Source organism: Corapipo altera, unplaced genomic scaffold (genome assembly GCF_003945725.1).
Source record: "Corapipo altera isolate COAL_440 unplaced genomic scaffold, ASM394572v1 99, whole genome shotgun sequence".
Taxonomy (NCBI): domain Eukaryota; kingdom Metazoa; phylum Chordata; class Aves; order Passeriformes; family Pipridae; genus Corapipo; species Corapipo altera.
Window position 1 is genome coordinate 179,133 of NW_020884988.1, and position 13,704 is coordinate 192,836.

A 13,704-nucleotide genomic window follows, 5' to 3' on the forward strand; every position below is an offset into this window, starting at 1 on the left:
ACATGAAAGACTCGCTGTTTCTTCCAGAAATCTAAAACTGTGGAGCTTTAGTAATGTAGCTTTGGAACAGTACCAAGGATGAGAAGAATTGTCTTGCTGAATGAGAGCAGGGAGGGGTACAAAGAAACAATGGAGGATCTCTTTCCTTGGTCCTAACTAAGTTTCTGTGGGTTGGTGGAACACTGTGGATCACAGGCAGGTCTTTTTCACTGGTCGAAAGAAAGGTCAGAAGAGAGATGCTAATGTATGACAGCTGCTTCCTTTATCAGATTAAGAAAAGGCTTTTAAGGAAATATTTTCTAGAACTGCCAAATGAGCTATTTAATTGCTTCACTGAATTTTTCCCACTGGCTTGTTACCAAAACAACAAACACAATTAACAAGCAGATGATGTTGTGTCTTGAATAAGTTTGTACCAAACATTTTCTTCTTCTGGAAGCAGGCTGCATACTCAACCAGCACTCACTTGCCATCCCACAGGGATATCTGGGAGAGCACCATTCCCCAGAGTGGGTCTGTCCCTGTCATAAGTACAGCTGAGGGAGAAAGAGTGAGCTGCTGGGCCGAAAATTCAAGACACAGTTACAGGAAGACTTGTAGTTAAACCACATGGATGATAAGAACCTGACTGGGTGGTGTGTTTTTTGGTTTTGTTTTTTTTTTTTTTTAAACTACAGACATGTGAACTGAAGGGAGATGAATAACTTTAGTGGCATTTGATATTTTCCTATTGACAATGTATTTGGGAGCTCAAAGCAGGTCCCTAAGAGGAGGTGGGGGCCAGTGCTATGGCTTCTTTTTGGACTGTCTGTACCATATCATTGAGTGGAGTAAAGGAAATACTTCACAAAAGTATTTGTCATTTGAATGGATGATAGTCTGTGTCTATTGGCATCATTTATCATCCAAGAGGCATGAGGTAGTTCATCATCTTATTCAGTGGAGAGCTGAAGACATTGTTCTTTTTTCTCTGGGATAAAAGTTGCATTATTTTGGGGGAGACTTTCCTTGGGCAACATCCTGAACTTAAAGTCTAAGTATGCAGTCATGCCCTGTGTATTGTCTTTTTCATTCAGGCTAATTGTGGCAGTAAGATTCCTGCTTTGTCTGATATGACTTCTGTGTTCTGTATAGATTGCAAGTTCTTTATCAACAAAACTTCAGAACAAGGTGGCAATAGTGCAATGGAGTCCTGAGCTATAAATACTACACTAAACCTAAGAAGTTACACAGTAACAGAAATAAAAATAATGTAGTAGCTAATTGCCTTGGGAGTTGGTATTAAAAATACAATCAAACCCGAACATGCTGGGTAAGGCTGACTTCCCTCCCATGCTAGGAGAGCTTTGCTCCTATTTCAGAGCAGAGTGGTGATGAAATGTACCTTTTCCTACGTGGGTTTTGCTGGATGGATGGGGGTGATTGGGTGTGTCACAAGTGAACGTTAATGCAGGTTTTCAGCATTTCCAATCACGAACGAAGCAAGCAATGTGTGATGTGACAGACTATTAAAGCTCCAGGTTAAGCAGCCCTCAAGAGTTCCAAAACTTAGAAATCACATCTCTGCTAAGAAGCTTTTGAGCCATGCCAAGCCAGTGACTGAAGCAGCTGTATTGTTGAAAAGTAAATTTATAACAATGAAAAGATTCTCATGTAGTTCAGCAAACAATAAAAATGGGATTAACTGTGAAATTGGTGGGATGACTTTTTTTGAAGCCCTCAACATATTTTCACTGTTTAGCCTGCTGTGTACTTACAGCCCTAGAACCGTAACATTTGGAATTCCTTAATTATTGAAATATATTTAATAACAGGGTTTAAGTAGCCTTTGGCCAGCAGCTGGGCCAGCAAATATGACTTTCTTTATAATTAGAAGAAAATATTCTTTGAATTTAAAACCCTGTTTAAATAAAATTACTATTTGTCATGGAGACTCTTTAAGAAAAGGACAGCATTTGATATGTTCTGAGTATTGAACATGTTGGAGGAAAAGGATGAATAAGGAGAGAAATTTCCCTTTCATTATTTGAACAGAAATCAATATTAGACAGAAAAAGCCAAAATCACTTGGGACTTTTAAACTGATCTATTTTAAAAAAGAAAAAACTCAATAAAAATGTTTTATAAATAAAAAAAGGCCCATCCTTTTAAAATATCTCTTTAAAAAGAGGAAGCACTACATACATTTCAAAGACAAGCTGAATTGAATGTACAGAGACAAAAAAATTCAGAGGTAATGTCCAGAGGTAAATGCTGGGTTGGATCCAGCTGAGAAGCTACGGCCTCTGAAAATTACTGTAGATCTAGTGGTAAATAATTACAAGAAATAACTCAGAGCTACCGAATGCAGTGATCACTGGAAAGGTACAACAGTGACAAGTGACCACAGAATAAGAACAGCACCCAAATGCAGAGTTTGTTCTGTATCTTCTACTTTGCATAATACTACTAGAAAGAAGAGCTGGAATAGGATTAGAGAGCTGAGTGTGCCTAAAATATCCTTTTAAATTATTCAACGCCATCTTACTATTATTTGGTAGGTGAATTCAGGTTAAATTATAATAATAGCATGTTCACAGCAGGAGAATAAAGCCAGAGTCTGGTATTTTTGTGCCACTGGGTAATTATATAGTTCTAAAAATTATTATCTCTATATATTTTACATTCTTTATTTGGATCAAAATATATAAAAAGATGAAAGTCTGTCTATTTAGATGTAACTTTCATACTTAGCTGGAAAAGTCTGCGGAGTATGGATCATATGGTAAAGCCATTTCATATGATAGAAAGGAATATATTTTTCATGAAGTACAGTGTGGTATTAAGCTGTGTTCTGTACTAGTAGCTGTAACAGCAATTCTGTTCCTGCTACTCTTCAGCTTGTGGAATTAAACTGGGCAGAAAATGGCATGGACATACACAGCAAGGACGAGGTTCTTCACCGAGAGTAGAAACTAATAACAAACCACTGAAAATGAAGCACTGAGTCTTCACTTCAGTAGGATGCAAACTCCTATCCCAAAGGATAGTATGGCAAGAAAGCTAATGATAGGAGTACATAAAGTTCCTTTTCCTCATAATTGAGATGTACTCTTTCCTTAGGCCTAAGAATGTTCAGGTGGTGTTTGTTTACAATAGGTTGTGGCATGAGTATCTGAAGTAATTATTACTGTCAGAAAAGTTTAATTCACTTCTTCACAATAAAAAAAGCATTTAACTTATGCTGATTGCTTTTTTTTTTTTTTTCCTCTGCTCCCCCCCCTCCACTTCTGCCAATAGCAAAACTCACAAGTTTTGGTCATGTAGGGATTTCATGGCACCAAAGGATGCAAGAAAAATTAAATGGAGTCTTTAAAGATCATTTGAAGCCAAGTAATAGAAGGGAGGCATTGACAACAGAGAGCAGATGTCTTCCCTCAAAGAGTCAGTAGATAAGCTCTGAGCCAGCCTGGGCCAAGCATAATCGAGGGAGCTTTGAACTTGACTTTTCTGTATTTTCAGTTTAGCTTAACACGTGGGCTTTTTCCTTGACCTGTTGGTTGTCATATTGTTAGCCAGTGTTGGAGCTGTAAAGAAACAGAAATAGTGGTTAAATAACTTTCTTGACTCAGATGATGATAGTGAGAGATGCATTGGTTGACAAATCTAGAGTTACAAAGAGGTTTCAAAATAAAGGATAGGGTATCCATTATGTAACTACATTTCTGTGCATTCCGCTTTGCAGTGAAAAATATGCTGAATATAAAAGCTGCTTAGTCAGCTCTCAGCTCAGTTTTAGAATTTGGAACTGCTGAACATGTATGGGAATAAAATGTTTGTTTCAGTTATGGTAGGCAATGTTTTGTTTACAAACTTAAACATTGTGAACAAAACATTAGCTATGCTTTAGCACTAGCAAACCCATTCTTAGCCGTTAATTGAAGATGGCACCAAATTAAAATGCCCTTGTGTTTGGCATGGTTTGAGGTATAATTAGGAGTTTACTTCTGAGGGCAACCTTTTCAAATTTATGTGAAATTGATTTGCTTCCTCTTTGCCATTATAGATTTGGGTTCAGATGACCAGTGCTGTGTAGGAAAGGCTGTTTATAGCCCTTTGACACAGGAACATCTACCTCTGGAAAAAATGAGTTACGTACAGCTGGAACTGTAAATCATCTGGCAGAAACAGGAGAAGGAGAAGGCAGGAAGAGGTGCTGTGCTATTACATATTCTTGGCCACATCAAATAAATTGTGGTCATGGAACAGGAAGCCTTTTCTTCCTGCTTTCATTCTGCATCCCATAAATCCACACTTGGATTATTTCCTTTAAAATTATACTTCAAACAGTATTTTTCAGAATAAGCAAAAGGCAGATTTATTTTTTCAATATCAACATACAAACCACCACTATAAAATCTGGGTCACGTTTTGCAGAGGTGTGCATAATTCTAGTTGCTTTCAACTTTGAAGACAGAAAGTGGTCCAGCATGAATGCTGATAAGTGTAACAAGCTTCATATTTGCATCCTTTTCATCTTCTACAAAAAAGAGTTTATTTCAATAAGCTCATTTTATTTGCTAAAAGGAAAGCAGTATTTGGAAACCTATAGCGTATTTTTCACGGTTTAAGAAGTCCCCAGCAGTGTTTTCAGTCAGCTGTGGGCCTGTGGGGAAAGCCTGTTCCACATAACCTAGCACATTTTTTCATCATGGTCATTACATGTAAGCTCTGACACTGGATACTTGTTTCTGTGTTTACCACGTGCTGTGGGATGTAACTGCAGTTTTGGAAACATGACTTCAGATTGCTGTGCAGTAACTGAGTGAGAGGCCATGACCTGTTCAAATGCATATGATAGTCTGGAAATATGTTTGTCTCTTTGAGAGATCTCTGTGTATTCAAATACAACCCAAAATGATGCGTGTGATACTGAGCATCAGTACTACAGACTAGTAGACTGTAAGAATACAGACCTGCAAAGGCAGTCACTATGAGGACATTGGTGCAAACCTGCAGTTGTTGCTAAAGACAGGAAAGGGTTGGTATGGGGAGAGGAGGCATGTGAAAGGAGTACAAACCTTAAATTGCCTGACATTTCCTTGGGCCACGAGTTGGTGCTCATTTTCAGGTGTGATGCAGTAAGCTAGTCTCTAAAGGAAGAAAAGGAAAAAGTCAGCCATATGAAGTGGGATTATGTATGTAATCCTCAATCTATAGTGGTGAAGTAGCATGAACTTTATTTAAAATGGTAACTTAAATCTTTAATATCACTGCATCCTGTGCCTTTACCTTAGTCACTGAGAGAGTGAGCTTATTATAAGCCCTTGGGTGTTAGCCTTTAATATAAGAAACAACAGTAGAAAGTTTATGCAAATACTAAGTCCAAATATTTAGCAAGTGCATATGGAAAAGAACATCAGGAACAAGTTGGTATCACAGGTCTTACATCTCCTAAATTCACGCTTTCCTGTTGGTGCTGTAACAGGGTTGACCAGTCCCAGAGTGGGAGAGGAAGGAGGTACTGGCTTTTTCCCAGCTCACTCCCTTGTCTACCCCATGCTGTGCCCTTTGAGATCATATGTAGTACTTGGTTTATCAGGAACTTTCAAACAACTCAGGGAGTTCCCACTAGAATAAGAGCATACCTTTCCCCATACTTTTAAGTGCCACAATTTAGGGCATCATATCTTTTGATAGTTACTTGGCTATGATATACTAGACTTTTGCTGCAATTCTTATGGGAAAACTGGAGATTGCTGTTTACAGTAATAGACAAACCCAAACAACACAAAATGAATGACAGAATGGTTTTGGCCAAAGCCTTCTGCATCCCCATACCAGTAAACTTGAGCAATCAGGGAAAAACCTGATGGGTCAGTACAAATCTTTCTTTGAGACTTAGATGCTTCTAGAAAATGAGTTAGTAAACCCCCCAGAATGGAACAAAACAAAGGGCTTATAGAATTGCTGGAAATGAGATCCAGAAATTGTGTGCAGCATTGAGATGGTAGAGGTGATGAAAACAGGGCAGCTGAAAAAGGGTTCCCACTTTGGGCTGCCTTTCTGAGGGTGAACATTCAATAAGGTGACTGTAATGTTTCAGAAATAAGACCTTTGATCCTTTGGGTCTGCCAGGTCAATGTGAGGGGGTTGTGACCTATCTATGTAAAGGCTGAGATCCTATTTTATGCTTAATTATCTGTATGGTGATGGTTCAGTGATTTGCCTGAGTGTCAGTATCTTGCTACACCGCTGTGTAACTCCAGCTGTTGGAAAGGAAAGCAATGCAATTAGGTGTAAATCAGGGAGTCTAGATTAGGTTATAAAATTATGACGTGATGGGGAAAAAAATTGAGTGAGGAGTCTTCTGAGCACCATTTAAGACTGTAGGTAATTTACTATCACAGTGATGTAAAATAATTATGATGGTAAAAATGTGCCTTTTGAACAGATGAAGAAAAGTACAGGGGAGTGAACTGTAAGGAAATATGGATGCATTTTTCCTATAGAAAGAGGTTCTTTTCAATAGAATTAATACATTAATATTACACATAAGCATATAAATGAAATTAAAAGGACACTATTTAGGTTTTCTATGTTAATCCTCTTGCTGCTAGGCAAATCAATAGAATAAGATGGTCACAAATTTTTTCCCCTCTATTTCTGCTTTATTCAGTACACAGAGTAGGCACATTATGCTTGAAGTGGGTTTATGTAGTGCAAGATGCTTGTGTCTGGTACCCTGGCTCTTCTACTGAAGTAGTTAAGAAGTAACAGGCTGGATGAGAACATAAGTGGTGCTATATCAGAATTTTCTTGATTTCCAGATCTATTTCAGCACCTTGGTCTATACTGAATATTAAGTTTCTTCAAGTTTTCTGATATCCACAATGTTGAAATAATTCCAGTAAAACAGATGATAAGGATAAATATTTGCCAAAGAGAGTAAAACACAACGTGGTTGCTGTTAAAGAGAGAATACTGGGCTAAATGGATCTGTTGCTGCAACCCAGTAAGGCATTTCTTCTGGTTGTGCTGGATGCTCATTAACTGAAAAATGGCCAACCTGAACACAGAGCTACCTCCCGGGCACATCCCACCCTCCCAGCCTGTGGATATATGCTTAGAGATTCTTACAGTGCTAAAATAGGAGAAGTCTAAATTAACTTTGTACATATAACAGTTTACATTCCAGTACAGAGTGATAAAGCACACCTTGGACTGAACTCTGTTCAGGTAGAACTGTGTGAGGACCATACCTCAGAGCTGAATATGATGATAGCATAATTTGTACATTTTTTGCTAATAAGCAAAATTTAATCTCATCAACTGGATTAATTACAGGCATCAAAAATAGTTTTTCAAACTTATAACGGTGCTGTCTGGAAAGCCAATTTCTATCTAGAAGCTCAGCCAGCACGCAGTAATCCTACCCCAAAACTCTGATCTGTCTGATGGACAGATTCAAAAGGTCACTCATAAGTAATAAGTTTCGGGAGTAAGAGAAATAAACTGCCAACTCAGATCCAGCCATTTCATTTCACAGCAACGTTTCATGACATTTGATTAGTGCTCCACTTACTTCTTTAAAGGTCCCACGCACATTCATAAATTTATAGATGATATAGGCAGGCACAAGTACCATGGAAGATAATGCTATTCCCCAGCCAATGCGGTTGGCCCAGAGAGGGAAGGTGTAGTCGTCGTAGGTCAGAGGTTTGAAATTTATTATGCTGACTATCACGACAAACTGGGGGAGAAACAATAACACAGGCCATAGTTTTAAGATGAAGAAAGTTACTGGAAAACTGATTCCATGTGTTCTATTAGGCAGTCACACTAAGGTATGTTTCAAACCAGCCCTACTATTTACCTTCAGCCTATTTACTTCGTGCCTCTTACTGCTTAAGTTCTTGATGCATTTACTAGTGTTAAAAGCTCACTTCAGTTACTCTAGACACAGATTATTTGAAGTTTTGATGGGGAGATCAGCTGATTGTCTGCTACTGCCTCATTTAAACTAGTGTTACAGACATAAAACGGGGATTCTGTGGTCAAGAAAATTCTCTGCAGGATGTACTGTTTTCCCCTTCTTTGTTTCCCAGGGACATTGGGCTTCATTTAGAAGCTTTGTACCTATTTTTCAATGAGAGGCATAATGTAAATTCCAGGGTGATACATTTACTGAGGAAAGGCCAAGCAGCCTCAAGGCCTGGAAAACAAAGTTGTTTTTTAATTCCTGTGCTATCCTGTCCAGTGCTAGGTGCAAGAAGGAAAGAGTGGGGTGCCATCCTACTTCCCTCCTGCTAAATCCATATGTAACATGCAGAGTACCTTGATTTGGTTCTCTGGGTCTATACATTCTGCTCCATATATGCAATTTCAAATTAGAGTACTTTGAGCCTAGGGTTTCAAAGACTGCACAAGGAGACCAATGGTGTGGGTTAAAGGGAGCTGATAGTGTGAAATCTGGTTAGAAAAATACTAATTCCTTTTAGAAATTTTTCTTGGGCTTATGTACATAGCTGCAGACAGTATGGGGAAAGAGCTTTGAGCACTTACAGGTGGAGAAAAACAAGTGTACCTTGTGATGGCTGAAAGATGCATTATCTACTGCAGATAATGCAGTACCTTTATAGGCTTGGCTAGGAAGGTATTTAGGCCATTTCACCAAGAAGTCTTAAGCTACCTGAAGGTTAGGCTGACAGACATTCCAGCATTCTCTAGATAAATTGCTTCACCTCTCTCTTTATAAAATTCAAATTTTTAAGTGTATCCTTGTGTGCAAAACCCAAGGATGCTTGCTGCAGCATTTTTCCTTTCTGCTTGAGTCAGCCTTCTTGAAGTGCTGCAGGATATAGTTCCATACAAGTTTCTTTGTACAGCTGTCTTTAAAAGGATAATTAATACATGCTGGGTAGGTGCTTACGGATGAATTGGGGTCATAAGCTTTAATATTTTAAAAAAGGTGGACCTGGCATAAAAACCTACCCAGTGTATGTTTTCAGTACCAGTACTGCTTTAAGAATACACAGCTTTAATGCAATTAATAGTTTCCCAAAATCATATTGAGGTCAAATTTCCATGTTATTATCCTGACCGTTTATTTAAAAATATACATAGGAAAAGATTCCAATATAAAACTGTAGTTTAGTGTTGAATCTAACCTTTACACAAAGCAAACAAATTGACACTTTAGGATTTTTTTTTTTTCCCAAATGAAATGAAGAATTTGTGATTCACAACAGATAGCTCACAAGGTATATTTAATATGTCTCTTCAGTGTTTCACAGAGCTAATTACTGGGTGCAGTCACATATTAGTTTTTCTAAGGAGTCATTCCACAATTTGGGGATCTTAGGATTCTCCAATGAAAAATACATTCTTACTAACACAATCTCTTATCCCTGGCTAGTTTATTTACCCAGTAGAATGGTTTGTGTTTAATATGTGTAGGTACTGGGGGGGACAGGGTGGTGTCTGCATAAGTGTTCTGTGTTACCTAAGAAAAGCTACTTCCTTAAAATCACATTAAAATGAAGGCGCAGAAGAAGACCATAGCCACAATTAGCTTCTCTTTCATAACTGAAATGTATTATACAAAATATAACCAATGCAACTGAAGAGAGAAAAGAATTAAATTGGAGTGTCTTCTGTTTCTCCCGACAACATCTGGCACAGCAATGGGTATCCTGCTCTTGGTATCTGTTGTATATTCTGGGAAGCAAAACACTAGTATTCTTTCCATGATGAAATATTTCTCAACACTTACCAATAAAAAAGCAGGGCTAACAAATTTCCAGCACAATCTCCAGTAGAGGCCTGGTTTGAAGCCCATCATTTGTTGGATATCTTCACTGAATCTGTCCACACCTAGAATGGATGTGAACATGGGACTGACGTAAATCTAAACTGATGAGATGCTGGCGTACCCAAAACATATTCTTTTTCAGTAAGCAGACACGAATGACTTCCAAATTAGAAGATATATGAAATTGATCTCCTTTCAGTGACTAGATGAGTCTCTGACATCACTGTGTCCAAGACTTAAATGCCTTTAAAGGCACTTCAGGCCTGTTGCAGACAGCATTACCATTGAAAAGAGGCATTTGACAAATATCTAGAATTTAAGTTGCAAATGGGACAAATTTTTTTAAATAGTTGTGGGCTATTGTAATCTAATTACTCCATGCTATTATGAGTACACTGAAGGAAAATCTAGACCCTCACTCACACAAACTGCTTACTGATAATGAAGTAAATCCATATGATTCTTAATTTATCAAAGGAGATGTTCCACTTAATGGCATACTGACCTTTTGGTGTTTCACTGAATATCACAGAATTTTCATTATATCTATTACAAATAGAGTTTCATATTTTATCACTTTTCCAAGGAACTAGGGCAACATTTCTTCTGTTCAGTGTAATTATATACAAAATGATATCATTTTAGAACGGGATGATTATCACTGATATAAAATGGGGAATAAAGTATCCTTCTCTGTTTTCTTTAAGAACAAAACAATCTCTGACTTTACACCTCAGAGATGCTGGCTCACAGAGACCTCTCTAGTGCATTCTGTCATGTCAGACTACTTGTTTATAATTTATTATACTTTATGTGTTCAAGAAGTTTACTTTCACTCCTGAACCCCATTAGGTAAACAGTAGAAATGCAGCTTTTTGCCATGAGTATTTGTTTATTAGAGAGATGTATAATTTTCCATAATGATTGTTTCTCTTCATATGGATTAGTTCAGTACAATTTATTTAATGTAAATAACTGGGACAGCTTGAGTTAATCCTTTACATGCAACAAGGATGCAAAATATTTACAGGGTCTGGACATCTGAGGGTAAATGTCTCTTTGATTTTCCAGCCCAAATATTACGTACAGGTGAAGAGAAGTAGCCAAGAAGATCTGCAAATGCTCTTTAAATTTAATCTGATTCTATTTGCAGTGCCTTTTTGTGAACTTTAAAGTGACTGAATTTCAACTGCTATGAATACTGACTGAAATTTATCATTGTGTAGAAGGTCAAAGACAAGGACTAGATATCTCAAAAAAATTTATTCATGTGTTTCCAGATAGATGCAGGTAGAGCTCAAACAGTGCTTGGTGTTTGATTTCTGCTGAAAATGGGGGACAGGGAGGTCATGCTCTCAGACTGCACTGTCCAACACCAGGGTTTTTCAGTACTACAGGTCTTCAAATAACTGTTCTAAGAATCAGTAAAGCAGAGCATAGTTATAGCTATAGATGATGGTACCTGTAGGGCTTGGTTTTTTACACTTCTTGGAAGCATTTACTCAGGTTATTTTGTGATAAACAAAAACTGTGGGTGATGTTTAGTTACAGGAAGAAACTGGCATGACCACAAATAAAAGTCCAGATTACTTGCTGGAGACATGGTGGGGAATATGGAAATAATCTCCTTGCTTTTCCAGGGAAAACTAAGTAAAAGATACTTGAAATTTATTGGGAGGTCCTGGTTAAACACACTGAACCCAAAGAGACTTTCAGTGTAATTTCTGAACTAATAAACACTGCAGCTGCCTGAGAATTGTCACCATTCTGTTATGTCATGGTCTATTAAATGGCACAGAAAATTTGTACATAATATTGTGTTATCAAGGGAATTAAATCAACATACAAAAACCCAACAGATTAGGAAGAGAATGAAAAGTGGACTTCTATGGCTATAAAAGCAAGTTACCCTCCTCACACTGGAACAATCTTTTACCTGATGCAGAGATCAGAGTTCAGATAGAATGAAAGCCTACATGTTACCATTAAGTCCTGCACCTGCTGCCAGCTAGAACTGGGTAAGTTATTCTGCTGTACAGGCTCAGCCAGTGGCTTCAGAACCACTCACTTGCACAGAAGCCTTTGAGTAGGTCCTGGCCATGAGGTGAAACTGCTTCGTGGCTGTAGCTGAAATAATTTGTGGGCATGTTTCCAAGAATTAGGGTGTAGCTCCAACAATTGTTTGGATCTCTGCAAGCAATCTTTGTAGGGGTTGTTTTCCCCTCCTGTCTTGTTTAGCTATGTCATATATAGTATTCTCTTATGTGTTTGGAATGATTTTTATTTTTTTTTTTTAATTTGGAAAGTAAAAATTAGTAATACTGCCTTTAATGCTATACATATGATTTACCTGGTCTGGTGGCAGGAAGGAAGTGAGCCATAGCAGTGCCATTCCCAAAGAATGTGCTAGCGTAAAAGCAAACCTTGCTGATGCAAAAGCAAGCAGAACTGTAGCGAACAATATCCCCCCATGGCAGCACAGTAAGCTTTCTAAGTTGGTTTACCCCATCTGTATTTTCATTCTGTGGAAATGAGCACATTGATACTCTCTCATGCCAGCCACACATCCACACCAATAAATCTGTGAGCAAAGGTGAGTATCAGCAGCCAGTGCTTGGTTAAGTTCTTTCCTTTCTGCAAAATCAAACAGCTGACCTTTGGCTGGGGTGGTTGGTTTGTTTGTTGGTTGGGTTTTTTCTGGGTTTTGGTGTTATGATTTTTTTTAAAAAAATAAATTCACCTTTTGGTTTGAAAATTCAGTCTGAGGAGTTTTTTTTCTTTTAAATCATTTAAGTAATTGAAAACAATGAGATTGCAGATAAGGATGAATATCATTGAGAGCTCATACTGAGCTTGTTCTTGTTGTTCAGGGTGGTGTGGGTGTTCACAGTAATGTCTGATTGAGTAGAGATTTTCCTGCAACTGAAACCAAAGAGCATTTTTGTGCCAGTGGGAGAGGTGTCTGGCTCTTTTTTTTTTTTTCTTTTTTGTTAGGATATTCATCAGAGAAATAGTATCAGGGTTGCACATGAGGAAAATTAGTTATGTCTGCGAGCTTGTTACCAAAGTACATTTGCATAGTAGAACAAGTTAGTTCTTCCTTCTCTTACATTTTCAGTTGGCCTTTGCAAGGAGAAACTTGATAGTAAGTGGTCAGAGGTAAAATTTTAACTAAATTTCCATGTTTTTAGTCTGTGCCAAAATGTCAATGCTTGCCTTCAGGCTGGCTTAATATTCAGCTGGGTCATTAAGGCAACTGGGGTCTATCAGAAAGAAGAGGTGGACAAGATCATGCCAGATTTAATCAGTTTAAATAGCACTTGGGGCTGTAATAAGTTCTTTATAAAGCAACAGGTCATGCTGTGTCAGTAAAAACATCTGTCAGTGCCTAAGAAAAATGAATAGATATTTTCCTCATCACAGGGAGGCAAGAGGAAGAAAGGAAAGAATGATAAAGGACAGAGGGTGTAAAATAAAATTTGACTAACCTTGGCTTAGTTTGTGAACCACATACAAAGCTTAGCTATTGCAAAGTGCAGTAAATCCTGTTTTAACAGTAGCAGAAAATAATTTGCCCTTCCTAACAGAAGAAGCCTCTGCTTCCAAGCTAAGCTATGAACACCCCTCTGCATTCAGCTCTTTTATGGGGATTAAAGACAGTTGTCTGTGAAATACAGTGCCTCTACTATTCTGAGAGACAACAGCACATGTGCTGCTAGCTCCATGCTGATGTTGGATGACACAATTAGTACATTAAAGCTAGAAACTCTTTCTTTAGTAGATAGAACAGTTTTATACATTAATGCCATTCTTTCACCTAATTCACTCTTCAACAATTTTTAGCTGCAAGATAAAGCTTGTTTGATTAGAAGAACATGGTGAGGCAAAATGGATGGATAAATAAGTGACTG

At 37.9% G+C, this 13,704-nt stretch overlaps 1 protein-coding gene across 1 annotated transcript in view; it reads right to left on the reverse strand.

The window, feature by feature from the left end:
- Positions 1-620: 620 nt before the first annotated feature.
- SLC6A2 (solute carrier family 6 member 2) overlaps positions 621-13,704 on the reverse strand; it is a 63,019-nt gene continuing 49,935 nt past the window's right edge. The window contains exons 11-14 of the mRNA XM_027666253.1: positions 9,755-9,855; positions 7,565-7,732; positions 5,061-5,132; positions 621-3,566 (exon numbers count right to left, since the gene is read on the reverse strand). Coding sequence (XP_027522054.1) covers positions 3,543-3,566; positions 5,061-5,132; positions 7,565-7,732; positions 9,755-9,855 — 365 coding nt within the window. The 3' untranslated portion in view covers positions 621-3,542. The remainder of the gene's footprint in view (positions 3,567-5,060; positions 5,133-7,564; positions 7,733-9,754; positions 9,856-13,704) is intronic.